At 39.8% G+C, this 16,139-nt stretch overlaps 1 protein-coding gene across 2 annotated transcripts in view; it reads right to left on the reverse strand.

Moving 5' to 3' along the window:
* The window catches only part of exoc6 (exocyst complex component 6), a 76,239-nt gene that overhangs the window by 39,039 nt on the left and 21,061 nt on the right, over positions 1-16,139 (reverse strand). For both annotated transcript variants that reach the window (XM_084740092.1, XM_084740091.1), the window contains exons 2-10: positions 13,041-13,212; positions 8,571-8,618; positions 8,302-8,392; positions 7,678-7,723; positions 3,166-3,219; positions 1,872-2,022; positions 1,606-1,767; positions 742-810; positions 262-345 (exon numbers count right to left, since the gene is read on the reverse strand). In XM_084740092.1, the coding sequence (XP_084596218.1) occupies positions 262-345; positions 742-810; positions 1,606-1,767; positions 1,872-2,022; positions 3,166-3,219; positions 7,678-7,723; positions 8,302-8,392; positions 8,571-8,618; positions 13,041-13,212 (877 nt within the window). The remainder of the gene's footprint in view (positions 1-261; positions 346-741; positions 811-1,605; positions 1,768-1,871; positions 2,023-3,165; positions 3,220-7,677; positions 7,724-8,301; positions 8,393-8,570; positions 8,619-13,040; positions 13,213-16,139) is intronic.

The raw sequence follows: 16,139 nt of genomic DNA on the forward strand, positions 1-16,139 counted from the left end.
TAACAAAATTCAAGACTTTTAAGGCATTAAATTTAGATTTTATAAAATCAATACTTTTTTAATACCGCAGGTATTCTGCAGCTAACAATCAACATTCTGTGCATCAAAGCATTTTCATCCATTTTAGCCTACAGAATAGAGCTGAAGTCAGGTGAAGGCTACAGATGTAGTGAATTAATGTGAATAATGTGTGTTTCATGATACTCTACTATATTAGCCATGAGCTGTGATGCTATCTGAGCCTGTTTGTATGTTGCTCACCATGTTAGCTTGTGGCTGCAGCACCAGACGGGCCTGTTTCTTCCTCTGTTTCCTGTAGTAGTTCTCAAATGTTTCTCGGTCACCCTGCAGACACAGTCAGAATAAGTGTATATATGCAGTATATTTACAAAAAGCAAAAAGACAAACAGTTTGAACTGTATTCAACTGAATATAGGTAGAAAAGGATTTGCTGCATTCTATTTATGTTTTACACAACATGTCAACTTTTTTAAAATCAGGAGTTGTATATTCTAAAAATAGTTGCAGTCTTTATTTTATTTAGTTTCTGTTTGAGTCTTCTCACATTTAACAATCACGTCTAACAATGTGTGCTGCCTCAATAGAGCACAAGTCCTACAAAACAGGTCAGTGAAGATGTCATTTATTCATCATGTTAAATTCTGGAATCATACTGCTGCTACACCATGTCCTTACTATGATCCTGTTTTTGGATGAGTGTGTTACAGAAAAGAAACCTACCAGCACAGTGTAAATATGCAAACACCTGTAGACAGGTGAGAAGTCCACCAGGTCCTGAGCCGTAAGAATCTGTCACGCATAGAAGAGGAGATGTGATCACTGTCACATAAAACATTTTCTCTACGTTCACTCAGCAGTGCTAAATACATCAACTTATGAAAATGAAGCTCTTCATTATACAACATGACAACAGACTCACTTTCTCATCAGGACTCAAATACACACATTCATACCACACTCTGGGTGAATACTCTTTTCTGATTGGGCAACAGGTGTGCAGGTGTGCAAAAACACATAGTTCAGCTCAAGTTTAATCACTGTTTGAAATTCATCCGCTAACCAACATGTAACCATAGCAACATTAAAGCGCACAGCTGTTGAAGCTCACACCACAGAGAACAGTTGTTCACTTGCATCGCCTCTAGTTCAGAAGCAGTGTTACTCATTATCAACTGCGGCAAGCCAGCTGAGATTGGTTGTAAAAGGTACCAGAAGTATATGTTGTCATGACAACAGTAAAATCTTGCTTCATAAGTTTAGATTTTGAGGCCAAAACTTTCACCAAATGCTGTGAATGCTTTTATTTCATGTTGTTGAAAAATGACCACAGGGTATAAGCAGGATAATCAACTTGTAGGTGTGTGTTAAACAGTTTGATGCAAACCTACTCATTGATTATCCATTATATATGGTCTCACTACTGAGAAAGACAAGATATTTCCAGAACATAACAGAAAAAGTCAGCTCCACCTGCCTTTTCAACACTCTGTACTCTGAGGCTACGTATACATTGTATTTCTACAATATAAATATTTCAGTATCATGGCTTTCTGTCACACCTAACTACATACAATATTTCCTCACCTCCTCATCTGCCTCCTCCTCATCTCCTGTGTCATCATCCATCATCAGGCCGTTGTGAGTGTGAGCGTGTGTCCGTCCGTTCAGAGAGTACACAGGCTTGGTGTAGTGGCCCATACTGGCCTGCTTGGCAACTGCACTGTTAAAGGTCCTGTGTTGCTGTGCCTAGAGGGACAAACAACACACATACACACGCACAGATGAATGAACTGATAACCCTTTTTTTACAGCTATTGTGTGAATTATTAAAAAAATAGAAACTCTCATACTTGTCTCATGGCAGTCTCTCCAACCTTGTCGGAGTGTTTTCTGATGCTCTCCAGGAAGTCCTTGAGGTCTGACATGGAGATCTCCTTGATCTCTTCTCTCAGTCTAGGCAGGTTTTCAGCCATGATCTGACAGAACCTGTACTGACTGACCCTGGAGGGGACACAGCACAAGTCCAGTTAATATGTCCACTTTAAGAAGTACTGTTCAATCTACCCAGCAATATCTAATATTCATACACCTTTCCCAAAGTCAAATTCACACACTTTACAAGCATTTTCAAGGTGCATTTCAAAGCTCAGACTGCTGCCCCCGCGACCCGGCCCCGGATAAGCGGAAGACAATGGATGGATGGATGGATTTCAAAGCTTTTCCAGCAACTTACAGCTGTGGTAAATGACATATTTATATACTCTCTATACATGTGCTCAAAATGATTAGCAGTGTGCAACATTGATGTTTTATTGCACTCAGCCGGATGGGTAAGTAGGTCAAATATTTTCTTGCCTAAAGTCAATTTTTACTTGCTCCTGTAGAAATTGTTCTCTTTATTAGCAGTTATCAAATAACAGAGACTAAAGTTAATTGTCATGTTTAATATAGGGCTCCAACGTCTATGAAATTTCAAAAATTTGTGGAAATGTCATCCCAGTTTTTCAGAACCCAAAGATATCCAGATTAATATAATAATAAACAAAAGAAAAGTGGAAAATGTCTATACTTGAGAGGCCAAAAACAGCATTTTGTGCCATTTGTTGCAAATAAAAAAAAAAACTTTCATGTTTAACTGATTTATTAGCCCAACGTGGCATTTTACTACCCGGGGCACACAGGCAAAGCTTATTACTGATACCTGATTAGTCCTTATTTCATTTCTTCATCACATTAAATCAGGTGATATTGTGGTGTAAACAACCAAAATTATCTTCCATGATATAATTTCATTATTATATTTCCAGCACCCATAAGAACCCTGCATTTTATGTGAAAAAGAATGCAATTCAAGGCTATATTAGGCTTGCACATCAATCAGGCTGTATTAGTAACACTTCCAGCATGATATGAGATTCTTCTTAATTTCTCTAAATAGAATACTCTAAGACTGAAAGCAGTTCCCATCAGATGGCATCATTGCTTCCTTAATCAAGTTTGAGATGTGCTTTGAGAGGTTTCTACTGACATCATTCTTGTGTGATTTACTGTAACTCTGAGTCAGTGATGGAATATACTAGAACTGTTCTGAATCCAACCTGTCCATGCTACAATCTTTTCAGAGTCTTGATGGTATAATCCTACCTGGGGATGTAGACCTTCTCCAGCTGCTCCATGGTTTTCAATGCAGCATAGTATCTGCATAGACAAACAGTATGAAGTTATGAAAAAACGTGAATTGTAACAAAAGTTCAAGAATAAATCTGACATATCTAAGACCGTAATGTACTGTGGTGTGTGGCACCGAGAAGTTGAGCTTGTTTTTCATCAGAAACACCACATCACAATTCATGGGTGAAGTGGACAAGTGCACATTTGGGCCAACAAAAATGTACTTAGGTCCACAAATTTATACGCTTAGTGGCTTGTGGGGCAAGTGCTTAAAAATATTATCATCTATCCCTGCAACAAACTTGAAAATGAAAAAATCTGGGGGGTGTCATCTGCTTGTAAGTCATTATTTTAGCCGACAAAACCCACCGTCATCAGCCAGAAATCAGAAGCTTTTGTTTATATGTCTAAGGAATCAAAGACCTCATGCTACAACAATTACTCAATTTTGATATTAAATTTGCCACGGTTATCATCGTAAACTGCACAAATGCAGTGTGAGAATGGACAGTAACAGTAACTAAGGAGGACAGTGCTTAGTGAAGGGTCAATTGCTCACATTTAAGGCCTAACAGAGGAGTCAAAGAGCTACATGGTGTATGTCTAACTCATTGCATGCAGTGCAGTGTGATATTTTATTGGCAGCGGACATTGGGCCACCTGTGTTATAAAGATATCGTGGTCTTTCATATTGTGCAAACATCACAAGGGTTCAGCCTTGGGTCAGTGTGCTGAGCTCCCATCATTAGGCTGATAGGCAGCCTGTGAAGGGATCTAATTGGTCGGTCAGTGAGTGTAAAATGTGTTGTATACACATGAACAGAAGACAGCCTCATAAACTGTACAGTGAAAAGGTTTGTCAGAGTGCAGAGCACCAGGATGGAGGACACAAAGGCTGCAAGTGGCCGGACATTGAACAGAATGTGACCGGGGCATCAGCACATACAGTACAGATAATAATGTGCATTTGCGCCATACAAACACATTCCAATTTATAGTAAGTGTATAGGCTATGTCATTAGTGCCCACGTACACTCCACACACACACAAATCCCACAAGGTGGCCGGCATGGTCTAATTGCCTTGGATTGGCTGTGGGCCGTGACAGAGCCGCAGTGAGGGGGCCTTGTTGTGAACAAGGGCACACTGAGGGTCAATTGTCCTGCCAGTGAATGGCCTCTTCCTTTGGTCCACAGTAATGAACAAGAAAGGGTCATTATTTTCCTGTCCAAAGTGAACTCCCCTCCCCTCTTTAGACAGGCATGTAAATACGGCCAAACATGAAGTTCATGGGGTAAAAATGAAGTTCAATCAAAGCCGGATAAGCAGTGGATGAGCTGGAAAGATTTGATTAGGACTTGAGGATGGAGCTTTAATTGAATATCTTTTTGATCAAATTCTTCCATTAAGTAGGGAGAGAAAATGGACTTACAACAGAACGATAACATTAGATAAACTCCTCACACTTAATATGGATTACTCATGACCTGAATCATGAAGTGATGCATATATGTAGATTGTGCTTGTGTTTGGGTCATGTTAATTTAAATTTGTGGATCATACTTATACTTGTGAGACTGAATGCATAAACTTATTAAAAATTTTCATTGTTGGATCTCCTGAGACATTATATATAGCTATTCATTAGAGGTGTAAGAAAATATTGATACACATCACATTATCAAAACACTGTGTCATGACTTCATGATACATGGAAAGATTCAAGGCAGTGGTTCATTTTGTTTTGTGTTTAATGGGACAGTCCACCCCCAAATCAAAAATACATATTGTTCCCCTGGCCTGTAGTGCTATTTATCCATCTTGATAGTTTTGGTGTGAGTTGCAGATGTTTTGGAGATATCAGCTGTAGAGAAGTCGGCCCTCTCTCCAGTATAACAGGCCTAAATGTCACTTGGCTTGTTGTGCTCAAAACACCGAAACAATACATTTGAAAAAATCCAAACCAGTGTCTCTTTCCAAAAATCATGACCCACTTACCCAAGATAATCCACACACCTTGTTGTGATTAGTTTCATGTAGGAACTACAGTCTGTAGAAGAGTCTGTGTGCATGTGTGTGTGTGTGTGGATGGATGAGCTGCACTGACACAGAGAAGGGCGAGGCTACAGCATGGTAACAAATTACACCAAAATGATGTGCATTTGACAGTTATTTATGATGTTATGGTATTTATATATTTCTATGTTCACAAAATGTAATACTTTTAAGGCCTTAGTTTTAGATTTTTAAATGGAATATTTTTGGAATGATTTTAGGACCTATGGAGACCCTGGTATAGGTCTGTTGAACCTCTGGTTTGCCCTGCCAAGTAGTGGTGACGATATACTTTTTTCCAAAACTTGTGTAGGAGTAATGTACTGCAGTGCTACAGTACTAGGACTGTGCATCTTCATTGATCTCACGATTCGATTACGATTATCCTGTCAACGATTGATTCGATTCGATTTCACGATGCTTCACGATGCATTGCATCCTCAATTTTCTATATTACGGCACATGGCTACTTTTTCATCAATGAATACAAGCAGTCAGATAAATATGAACTCGCTTTTTTACTGTTTAGGAAGTGCTTCAGAAATCAATAGCATAAAGTCTTAACAGTCAATTGTAAAATAAATTATTTGTATATGTCTAGCCTCCTTGTATGTGTGTGAAATTGTTCCATCCTCAAAAACAAAAATAATACTTCTGCAGTCTAGCTGCACCTTCTAGCAACTGTCTTCTGCTCAAGTAACTGGTAATAAAGCTGCAACGATAAATCAATTATTAATCCATTGTTAAATTAATCACCAACTATTTTGATAATTCATTAATGGTTTTGAGTCATTTTTTTTAATCTTAAAGTGTCCAAATTTTCTAATTACAGCTTCTCAAATGTAAATATTATCTAATTTATTGAGTCTTCTTATGACAGTAAACAAAATATCTTTGTGTTTTGGACATAAGACATTTGAGGATGTCAACTTGGGCTTTGGAAGACAATGCTCAATGTTTTTCACCATTTTACAGACCAAACATGATGAAAATAATGAAATGAAATGATGATGTGATAAAAATAATTGTTAGCTGCAGTCTTACCGCAAACCAGAAATATTAGTCGGTTTAACTGTTTATCAATATTTTATTCATGTACAATGCCAGTTACAGTTGCCTCTAAGGTGTTATGCAACCACCGGCCACTAGTCAGGACTGCAGCCTCATCAGACAGCAGCCCCTCTCGCCCACCGCGTCTGCCCTGATGTCCCACCCAATCCTGGATGTTTTTAATCACCAGAGTTGGACAGATGACAGCTTGTAAAATCAGCGCGGTTTCGCAGCATTTTGATATAGAAAATGGAAATGAAGTTGATTGCAGACTGTGACAGAATAATCTGATCCATAACCACTCGACTGGACACTAACGTCAGCTCCAGGTAAACAATGTTGTTTAACCCCACACACTGATCCTTTTTGGTCTGAAAAGGTGACACATTTCGTGACCTATTGCTTGTTTTGTAGGTTAATTTGCAATGTTCATCATACTGCACAACACATTTAAACTATGATTCTGCAACTGTTTCAAATGGCTCTTAATAAACAGTATTTTTTGGAAAGTGTTTAACATTATCAATTTGTAAGCTGTGTTCAATTTTAACTGTTTTCTGAGTATTTTCTTACTGATAGACTAGTTGAATAGTATAAATTAAATTTTGTATTAATCGACAGGGAAAGACTGGGTGATTCTCTTCTCTTTCTCAGAGTTGGGCGACAAAGTTGACAGCATCTCCTCAATTCTTGGCTGGGCTGGGCCTGCTGTTTTCTTAGTAGCGCCAGGCGTTAGCTTCTCAGAGTGAAAACAACTAACATGGTTTCTCAAGTTAGTGGTATTTTCAAGGTGTTTGATTTTTGTGTGACAGACTTAACACACGTGTGTCTTGTCCAGTTCATGCTTCCCAGCAAGTTCATAAAATCTGAAATGTGCCCAGAGATCTGTTTTTAAAATACTAGGTGTGTTTTTAATCACTTGCTCTTGATAGTCACCTCCCTCTTGCCTCACTTGCCCCATTCTCTCACAATTCAGTACAACGTTGCTACGGCGCTGGTTGCTACCAGGATATTATTTTGAATTTTAGAACTTTTTTGTCTCTACGCTATAATCAATTATGTTCTGTCACTGCATTGATGCTGGATCATCCATGTCCGCATCGTGCTGCATCCTGGAAGTGATTAATTTTGACACCCCTATACAGTACCACAGAACCACACTACATCGTAGCTGGGTGAGGTTTGATATATACTTGCGACCACAGCCAACTGAGATGTAGCATGGCACTTGAATACGTCAGTACATCAAAGCTTCACAGGGCAAGGAAAAAGGATGTTGTCACACTTTGGTCTAGTTGGCTTAAAGAGCCAGATTATTAGATTGGGTGAAGTTACTCTTCAACAGTCACACTGTGATGAAAGGTTTTGAGAGATTGATACCTTTTGGATTCCAGCTGCTCCTTTAGTTTGCTGTACATTTCTAGCACTAGAGAGGAAGAGAAGACGGGAAAGAGGATCAGTGGCAGGGTTTGCTTCAAACATTTCACTCACTTTTGCTCCTAAAGAACACATTTACAGTGCATAATTACCTGCTTCTCATGGCCAATACTGATAAAATAACTGCTAATTTAACATTTAATTCTTTTAATAAGTTTATTTATTTTATTATTATTATCAGTACTAGATTTCAACATTCGCTAACAAACTGTCCTGGTTTTCACCCTCACCATATCGACTGGTCAGCAAAACCAGAATTACAAGTCTTTTTGTTGGAACAAGGAGTTGTGGGACATCAGTATCTCCTTTCCTTTTATAGATAACAGCTTTGTGATACCGAGGCTATGTGAGAAAGGAGAGTTGTTCTAACAGCAGCTTTCCATAACATTTAAAGAATTACATAAGCTCATATCATGGCCGCCATTTAAATAGTTGTGGATCTATTCAACCAGTTAGGAAGATTCATCCAAGGTGCTAAACTGGTGATACTCTAAGCACAAGTATACATATGTTAACTCTTGAACTGAAGCGACCATCATCACATTGACACAGGCGCAGCAGTGGTACCTGGTATACAGAGCTGGAGCTTCTCCACAGTGGTGGCCATGTTCCTCTGCTGGATCCGGCAGCGGATCACCTCCTCCGTCTGAGCTGTCACCTGAGGGAAGGAACACACAATGGACGGAGACAATGAGAAAGAGGCCATCACCATTAACTGCTGGGTTAAAGAACGGTCATGTCTAATGCAGGATTGTCTCTGCAATTAACAAGCATGCATATGTCCTGACAGGACACAGGTTTTTGTCTTCTGCACATTCATGCATACATGGACTTACCTCCCTCCCAGCTTCTTGTAGCCTTCGATTAGTGTCTGTCACTTGACCCTTTAAAACAAACACAGACATCAGTTTAACTGTACAGCCTCACTTTCTCTCCTTTTATTCTTTCTTTCCTCAACTCAAAATTCCAACCAATTTTGAATATTGTCAAAAAATCCCATGTGTCTTATTCCTCTGTGCCACAGATTAATCCAGTAATAAATTATCGACAACTATTCTGATAACTGATTAATCACTGTGAGTACTTTTTTAACACTATTGTATTTTAGTCAGTGCAGTCCACTCATTCATCATTTACTCGACATGAATTTCTTTAATGTGCTGGAATTCAACTATTGTTAAATTTGTTTTATATATATATATATATGTGTGTGTGTGTGTGTGGGTAAAACAATGACATGTTTTAAAAGACTGACATCTTCAACAGGACCTCAGACTTCCTAAAGAAGTCTGGTTGCTCTGGAGAGAGCAGTATTTGCCTTATACTGTATAACGGTGGTTTCTGATATTGACTTTTTTTAGTGTCTTAAATGCATCTTGTTGCTGTCCACAGCTGTGCATTGCTTAGCTTCCTACAACAGTACTCCTGCTGCTTCTTCAAACTGGAGGGGTGCCAACCACCATCTACTGTAAGTGAGACACTGACTGTGCATAAATATCTCATACAACCCCACTTCAAAAATTCACTTAAAGGTGGGGGTAGTGAAAACCTCCCTCATCAGCAGCATGTTAAATTTTCAGTGACAATTCAGCTTTTATTTCACAGCATTTTCTCAGGGAGCACTTTCATTTCTACATGTTTTTGTTACATGTTTCTACATGTTTCTAATTCTGCTGCAGAATGAATGAATGAATACCTTGGTATTGGTTGAGCCGTACATTCTGTCACATGTCTATCCATCCCTCCTCTCTCTGTCTGCTCCCCCTCTTCATGCCCTCTCTTTTCCCTCTCTACCTCCCTCGCTGCAGCTGCTCAGCCTTGTAATCAGCTCATTGTCCATGAAGGGGCAAGGACAAAAGCAGGCAAATTCAGATTAACCAGGCAGCGGGGACCTGAACCCATCATCGGTGCACTGGGCCTTTCATGGGGTTTAATGGCTTGTGACAGGCTCTTTCTCACAGATTCAGTGACAAACTTCTCGATTCTGGATGGGGATTTTTGAACTCTCGGCTCTTGTCACACGGCTGAGAGCCATGACCCAATTGACCAGTCGGCTTTTTGATGACAATCCTTTCAACAGTGAAGCTTCCAAACAAGGGGGAGCGACTACATAATAACTGCCTCTTTTATCATTCGGCTAGGGTGCAGTAAAGAGCAAGAGTGCTTGAGAGCAAAGAGACAAGTGACATTTCGAGAGCCGCAACCAAGACTGTTATCTAAAGCCACATAATGCTGCACTGGTCAGCTACCAGGGAGTACAGCTTTGACCTTTCTATGAGACACTGCCTGTTCTCATTAGCTAACTTGTCCCATTACAGAGGAAAAACCCTTGTTAGCCTTACCTAGTGAACACCCCACAAGACCTGCGGTTTTGGAGATGCTCTGATCCAGTCGTCTAGCCCAGTGGTTCTCAACCTTTTCACATTGCAACCCCCAGAAAACCCTCATTACATGCTGCTGACCACAATAAATTGTTTTATTGAATTCTCCACAACCATCTGGTGACCCCAAGAGACCTCACAACCCCCAGGTTGAGAACCACTGGTCTAGCCATCACAATCTGGCCCTGGTCAGAGTCACTTCAGATCCTTCTGCCCCCCATTTTTCCTGCTTCCAATACAACAACTTGAAGATCTAACTGTTCACTTGCTGTCTAGTACATCCCACCCTTGACAGATGCCATTATAACAAGATGATCAAGGTTATTGACTTTACCTGTCAGTGCTTTTAATGTTGTGGCTGAAAATTGTATGTCTGGCCTTAAGAGCAAAGACTACTGTAAAATGTTACATGGCTACAGCCTGTGCCTCTGCAAAACTGAAAATCCATGTCGAGCCAGCAGCAGCTACAGAGATATCACATGTGGCCCACAACTGTGACTGGCTCCTTGTGATTTCTCTGACAGACTTCTGATTCTGGTTGAGATTGTTGATAGTGAAGACAATGTGAAATAAGCTGAAAAAAAGACTCCTTTATCGTCTTTTTTTCAGAAACAACTGTGAACACTTTTCTCTATGAATGAATAACCACAAACAGTCAGACTGCACAGCAGTCGTCTCATAGTCAGTCAGGAGACAAGGCTAAATATTGGATGTAACTCCAGTTGTTCGTAATCCATCATCAAGGCCTGGGTGAGATAGCTGATAGCTTTCATATTATTATTATTATTACCATGTAGGTTATCACTGACGACATCTTATGTACTCCAAGGGGCAGGGCCGTGCAGAGACCTTTGGAGGGGCAGGTGCTCAAAGTTAAAAGGGGGCCACGAATTTGCTCCATGGTGCTGGTTCATAATCTGCCCTTTATTATTTGTAGTGCTAATAATAAAGTAAAAAAAGAATTAAATGATATAGAAATCATGTATTTAAATGTATTTGTGCTTTTATTCAGTTTGACTATCCACTTTGCGCAAGACAGCAAGGTTATAAAAGTTATATGTTTTATATTTATGCATATTATATTGAATTTGTGTGTATATATACAAATGTTAGAAACAAGTACTGATATGTTTAAATGTGAGGTTAAGAAAATCACAATTCAAATTCTTCTAATTATTATTGTTATTGTTGTTGTATTTATACTGTAATAGTCCAAAATTATGTGAATATGCATGTACATTGCATAGTTTTAGTGAAATAACAGCCTATGCCTCATTTTCTCTAAAAAACATAGGAAAAACACTGCAACTCACTTGACAGTAAAGTGATACATCTCTCTAATGCACTTTGCCCACGACAAGAAACATATAGACACAAAAAGAGGCCTGACATACTTTTTCCCCTCAGCACGCTGTGTGTGGTTAACTAGCGGCTATAACTTATGAGAGGTGTGTGCAGAGTCAGACACACACACACAGGATGCTCTTTGTCTGTCTGTAATTATCACCATATGTAATGTAATAATTATGATAATAGTAATGATAATGGTAATAATATTAAAAACTTCAAACTTATATAGTGCTGTACTATGTATATACTACACATATATTAGATCATACAGACTGTACAGTATAATACACAACTACGCTCTGTAGTCTGGCTCAATGTCCCGCCTACAGCAGCACATCTGATTGGTTAGAAGTCCTGATCAATCAGCAGACACACTGTGTCACAGACAGAGCTGCAGCAGTGAGCAGAGAGGAGCTGTGTAGAAGTTAAGACAGCTGATATCACCAAAGTTTCAATGAACATCACAGTTTTATGAACTGTTTCTTTGGTGATAGCAGAGTTACATAAGTGAAAAAAGTTATGGTCTGGATTTCACTCAAGGTGATGTGACAGCTTTTAAATCAGTCGCTCTTCACAGAGATGCGCTGCACACAGCAGCATCTGTCCTGTCTGTTCACTGTAACTCTGCATTGAGATTTCGCATATTATAACTTATACAAAACTAACAGTGACAGTAAAACTATGATGCTCACACGTGGTCCGCGGATCACACGCGTGCCGAACTGTAGAGGGCGATCCGTTGCTTAGCAGCGCTTAGCTACAGGGCACATCTGGGCACGTCAGGGCAGTGAGGGCACGTCTACGTGGATCATGTGACCAACCGAGGGTAGATCTGAATTATTATTATTTTGTTTTATTTATTATTTTGGGCCACACAGACAGACTTTTACACACACACTTACAAAAAACAAACAAACAAAAAAACACTTTGACAAAAGGGCACTTTGGGCATCAAGGGTTAAAGGGGCAGGTGCTCCAGCACCCTCCGCCCCCCCCCTCTGCACGTGCCTGCCAAGGGGTGGCTTAGGTGAAAAAATAAGTAAATATCACAATATTTCTGACCAAATACCTTGATATTGCAACAAAATTTTAATGACTACTGGCACTTTCACAAAATATTAACCCAATGAGATTTTTTGATAAATAATCATGTAATGTGGAGGTAATGACCAAGTGGGTAAAGGCAAATAATGGAACAACTAGAAGTCTGGTAAACCAGGAAAAGACAACACTTTTGCCAAATTACAATACAACGATATCCTGAGTCTATCATGATATCTAGACGCACATCACAATCAATACATCGCCCAGCTCTACCATTATCATTCTCATCCACAAGGCAAATGACAGCAAACATTACACCAGGAAACGTTAGCACACATGATGATTCAGAATAAATTCTAGTTGTCTCTCTTAAGACGAGATGATGAAACCCACTTCATTTGCTTCTCTTAATCTAGTTCATAGTTGAATGGAGTTATATTTTGAGATGTGGCAGCCAGTTTGGGTTGCAAACCAAGGTGTCCTGCTTACGCCTCCTCAGGCCTGTAGTCCTGTTGACAGTAATCTCCTTACCATCAGTTTCTCTGCATCTGCACGGACTTTGAGGAGCTCTGTGATGGCGTCCACAAAGCCTTGGTGATGGAAATTGCACATCTTCTCAATCTCACGGTCATGGTTCCTTATCCGGGCATCCAACTTTTCCATGAAGCGCTTGTGGGCGTTGGGCTGGTCATCATAAATTGACCTGAGAGAGACAAAGGAGTGAGGAAATAGGGGAAGTGAAGAGACAGAAGAAGAGGGGGTAGGACAGGAGGGGACAGATAGGAAAATAGAGAGCTGTCAGAACATAAAATAAAAATGATTTGCTCATATGTCACTTTGTACACTAAATGTCCATCTGCAGCATGATGGCAGTTCCTCAATTAACAGCCTGAAAAGGCTGTTACAACACAACCAAAGCTACCATGCTGCCTACTGTATACAGTTGAGGACAAAATTATTAGCTCCCCTATGAAATTTAAAGTTTTTTTCAAAATTTTCCCAAGTGCTTTTTTAACAGAGCAAGGAATTTTCAACATAGCATTTCTAAACATACTAGTTTTCTTTAGAAAGCATTAATTATTTCTATTTGCACACAATAACAGAATTACCAGAGTCAATATTATTTGGCCCCTTAAGAACTGACATTTTTATTTAGCCATAGCACAAACCACTGCTGTGCAACGATGTGCTTTAACTTTAACTAAGTTTGTAAAATCAAGTTAAAACTGAAGGTTATCTTACAATTTACACATAGTATAAAAACTTCAGTAAGGGTTTGAGCTGTCACTTGAGAAAGCATCATGCCAAAAACAAAAGAAGTCAGTTTAGACTTGAGAAAAATAATTGTTGATGCTCACAAAGCAGGAGGAGGATATACAAAGTTATCCCAGCATTTCCAAGTGTCAAGAACTGGAGTGAGAAGTATCACCAAGAAATTCAAAGAGAGCCACAAAGTACAGAACAAGCCTGGCAGAGGTAGGAAGCCAAAGATTTCAAAGACTCTGGAAAGAAAACTAGTGAGAGATGTGTCTAAAGACCCCAGAACAACTGCCAAGACACTTGTGAACGACTTAGCCAAGTTGGGAATTGTAGTCTCAAAGAAGACAATCACTAGAGCCCTGCACAGGAATGGACTGCGAGGTTGCAGACCAAGGAAAACTCCACTTCTGCAGAAGAGACTCCTTCAAACCAGACTGAAGTATGCTAAGGACAACCTGGAGAAAGATTATGCATACTGTAAGCGTGTCCTTTGGTCAGATGAGAGTAAACTAGAGCTCTTTGGCCATAGAGATGTTGCTTATGTTTGTAGAAAGAAGGGAGAGGCGTATAACCCAAAGAACACCCTCCCCACAGTGAAACATGGTGGTGGGAGTATTATGCTGTGGGGATGGAACTGGGAATCTCATCAAGGTGGAAGGAATCATGAAGAAAGAAGGATATGTGAAGATTTTGAAAGAAACCCTCAAGCAGTCAGCAGCAAAACTGGGTCTGGGTCGTCACTTTGTCTTCCAACACGACAACAACCCAAACAACCCCAAAATGTCTCTCCTTGTGAAGAACTACCTCCAGAAGATCAAAGTGAACGTTACTGACTGGCCTGTACAAAGCCCTGACTTGAATAACATTGAAAATCTGTGGGGTGAACTGAAGACCAAGGTCCATGCTGGAAGACCATCAAACCTGGAGGAGCTTGAGAGATTCACCAGAGAAGAATGGGCTGGGATTCCTCAGGAGATAAGTCTGAGACTTGTTGAAAACTACAACAAATGACTGCAGGCTGTTATCCAGCAAAAAGGATACACAACTGACTATTAGCATCAGGGGGCTAATAATTTTGACCCTGGTAGTTTTTAGTTTTTGTAAAATAATTTTGTTTCTGTGTGCAAAGTAAAATAATGTAAGCATCCAAAATAAAACTGGGATGTTTGGAAAAGCTGTGTTAAAAATTCCTTGGTCTGTTTAACAGTGCTTGGGAAATACTTTTTCATAGGGGGGCTAATAATTTCATCCTCATCTGTACTTGGCTAAGACAGGAGGGGAGGCGCCAACGTCTGTCCATCCCTGTCTCCAAAGTCTCAAGCGGGCACTGAGCAGTTGTGAGCACGTAGGGAGGACCAGGTTTACACCTGTCACAAACCTTCTGTTAGCTGTGGAACCACATTTGTATTTGCAGGGATGGTTTTAAATGCTCCATATCTCTCTTTTTATCAGTTGTTGTCCTCTTTCAGTGCAGCCCAAATCACAATATCATTCCCCTCATTAAAAAACAAGGGGTGGCCCAAAAACATAATTACAAACAACTTACAAAACCCACTGTGGTAAGGGGAAGGCCCAGGTAACCAGTAGTTTGCATATTATTGTAAAGAAACCTGCTATTAATCACTACTGGTCATCCAACAACTACACACACATACACACATTTCTCTCTGTCCCATCCTGGCCTGGCTTCAACAGGATTATGTATATATATATATATATATATATATATATATATATATATATATATATATATATATGTACATATATGTTGATTCATGTTGTGGAATTTGCCTCACTAGCTCTTAGAATGTTACCTGAGTCTCTCTTTATATGGGTGACAACGCAGCCGTGAAGGGTCCAGTCATAGGTCATCTAACCTGAACAGGCACACTAGTAGTTGGTCACTCTGCACAACTATAGTCCACAACTGCACAAGTAGGAGAGTAGTGCATCCCCCACATACTTTCTCCTGAGGTCCCAAGGTTATGGCTTATCAGGCAGACAGACTGTCTCCACATTCTCTAGCAGGGCACAATACATGAGCGAGTCCAACAGATACAGTGATTTAGAGCAAAGAGGTATGCATAGCTTCTTGTTTTTCACTTATGCCCAACAGAATTTGTGTACACATAGATAGACACATCAGGCCCATACAATGTGTCAAATTCCAGGGAATGTCAGGGGACAGTTAAATACCTTCACTCGAGAAGTAACCTTCAGAATTGGGTTGGCGGTCACAATATTCTCAGTGTATTGCTAATCTGAATTCTCCTCGATCGAACTCCTGTGTAAGTCATCTGGGACTCCCGAACTCTTCTTCAGTGTCTGAGTGAACCATTCTTCAGAATTTCCACTACAATTCAGAATTTT

This window comes from Lutjanus erythropterus, chromosome 17 (assembly GCF_056507025.1).
Source record: "Lutjanus erythropterus isolate fLutEry1 chromosome 17, fLutEry1.hap2, whole genome shotgun sequence".
NCBI classification, from domain to species: Eukaryota; Metazoa; Chordata; class Actinopteri; order Lutjaniformes; family Lutjanidae; genus Lutjanus; species Lutjanus erythropterus.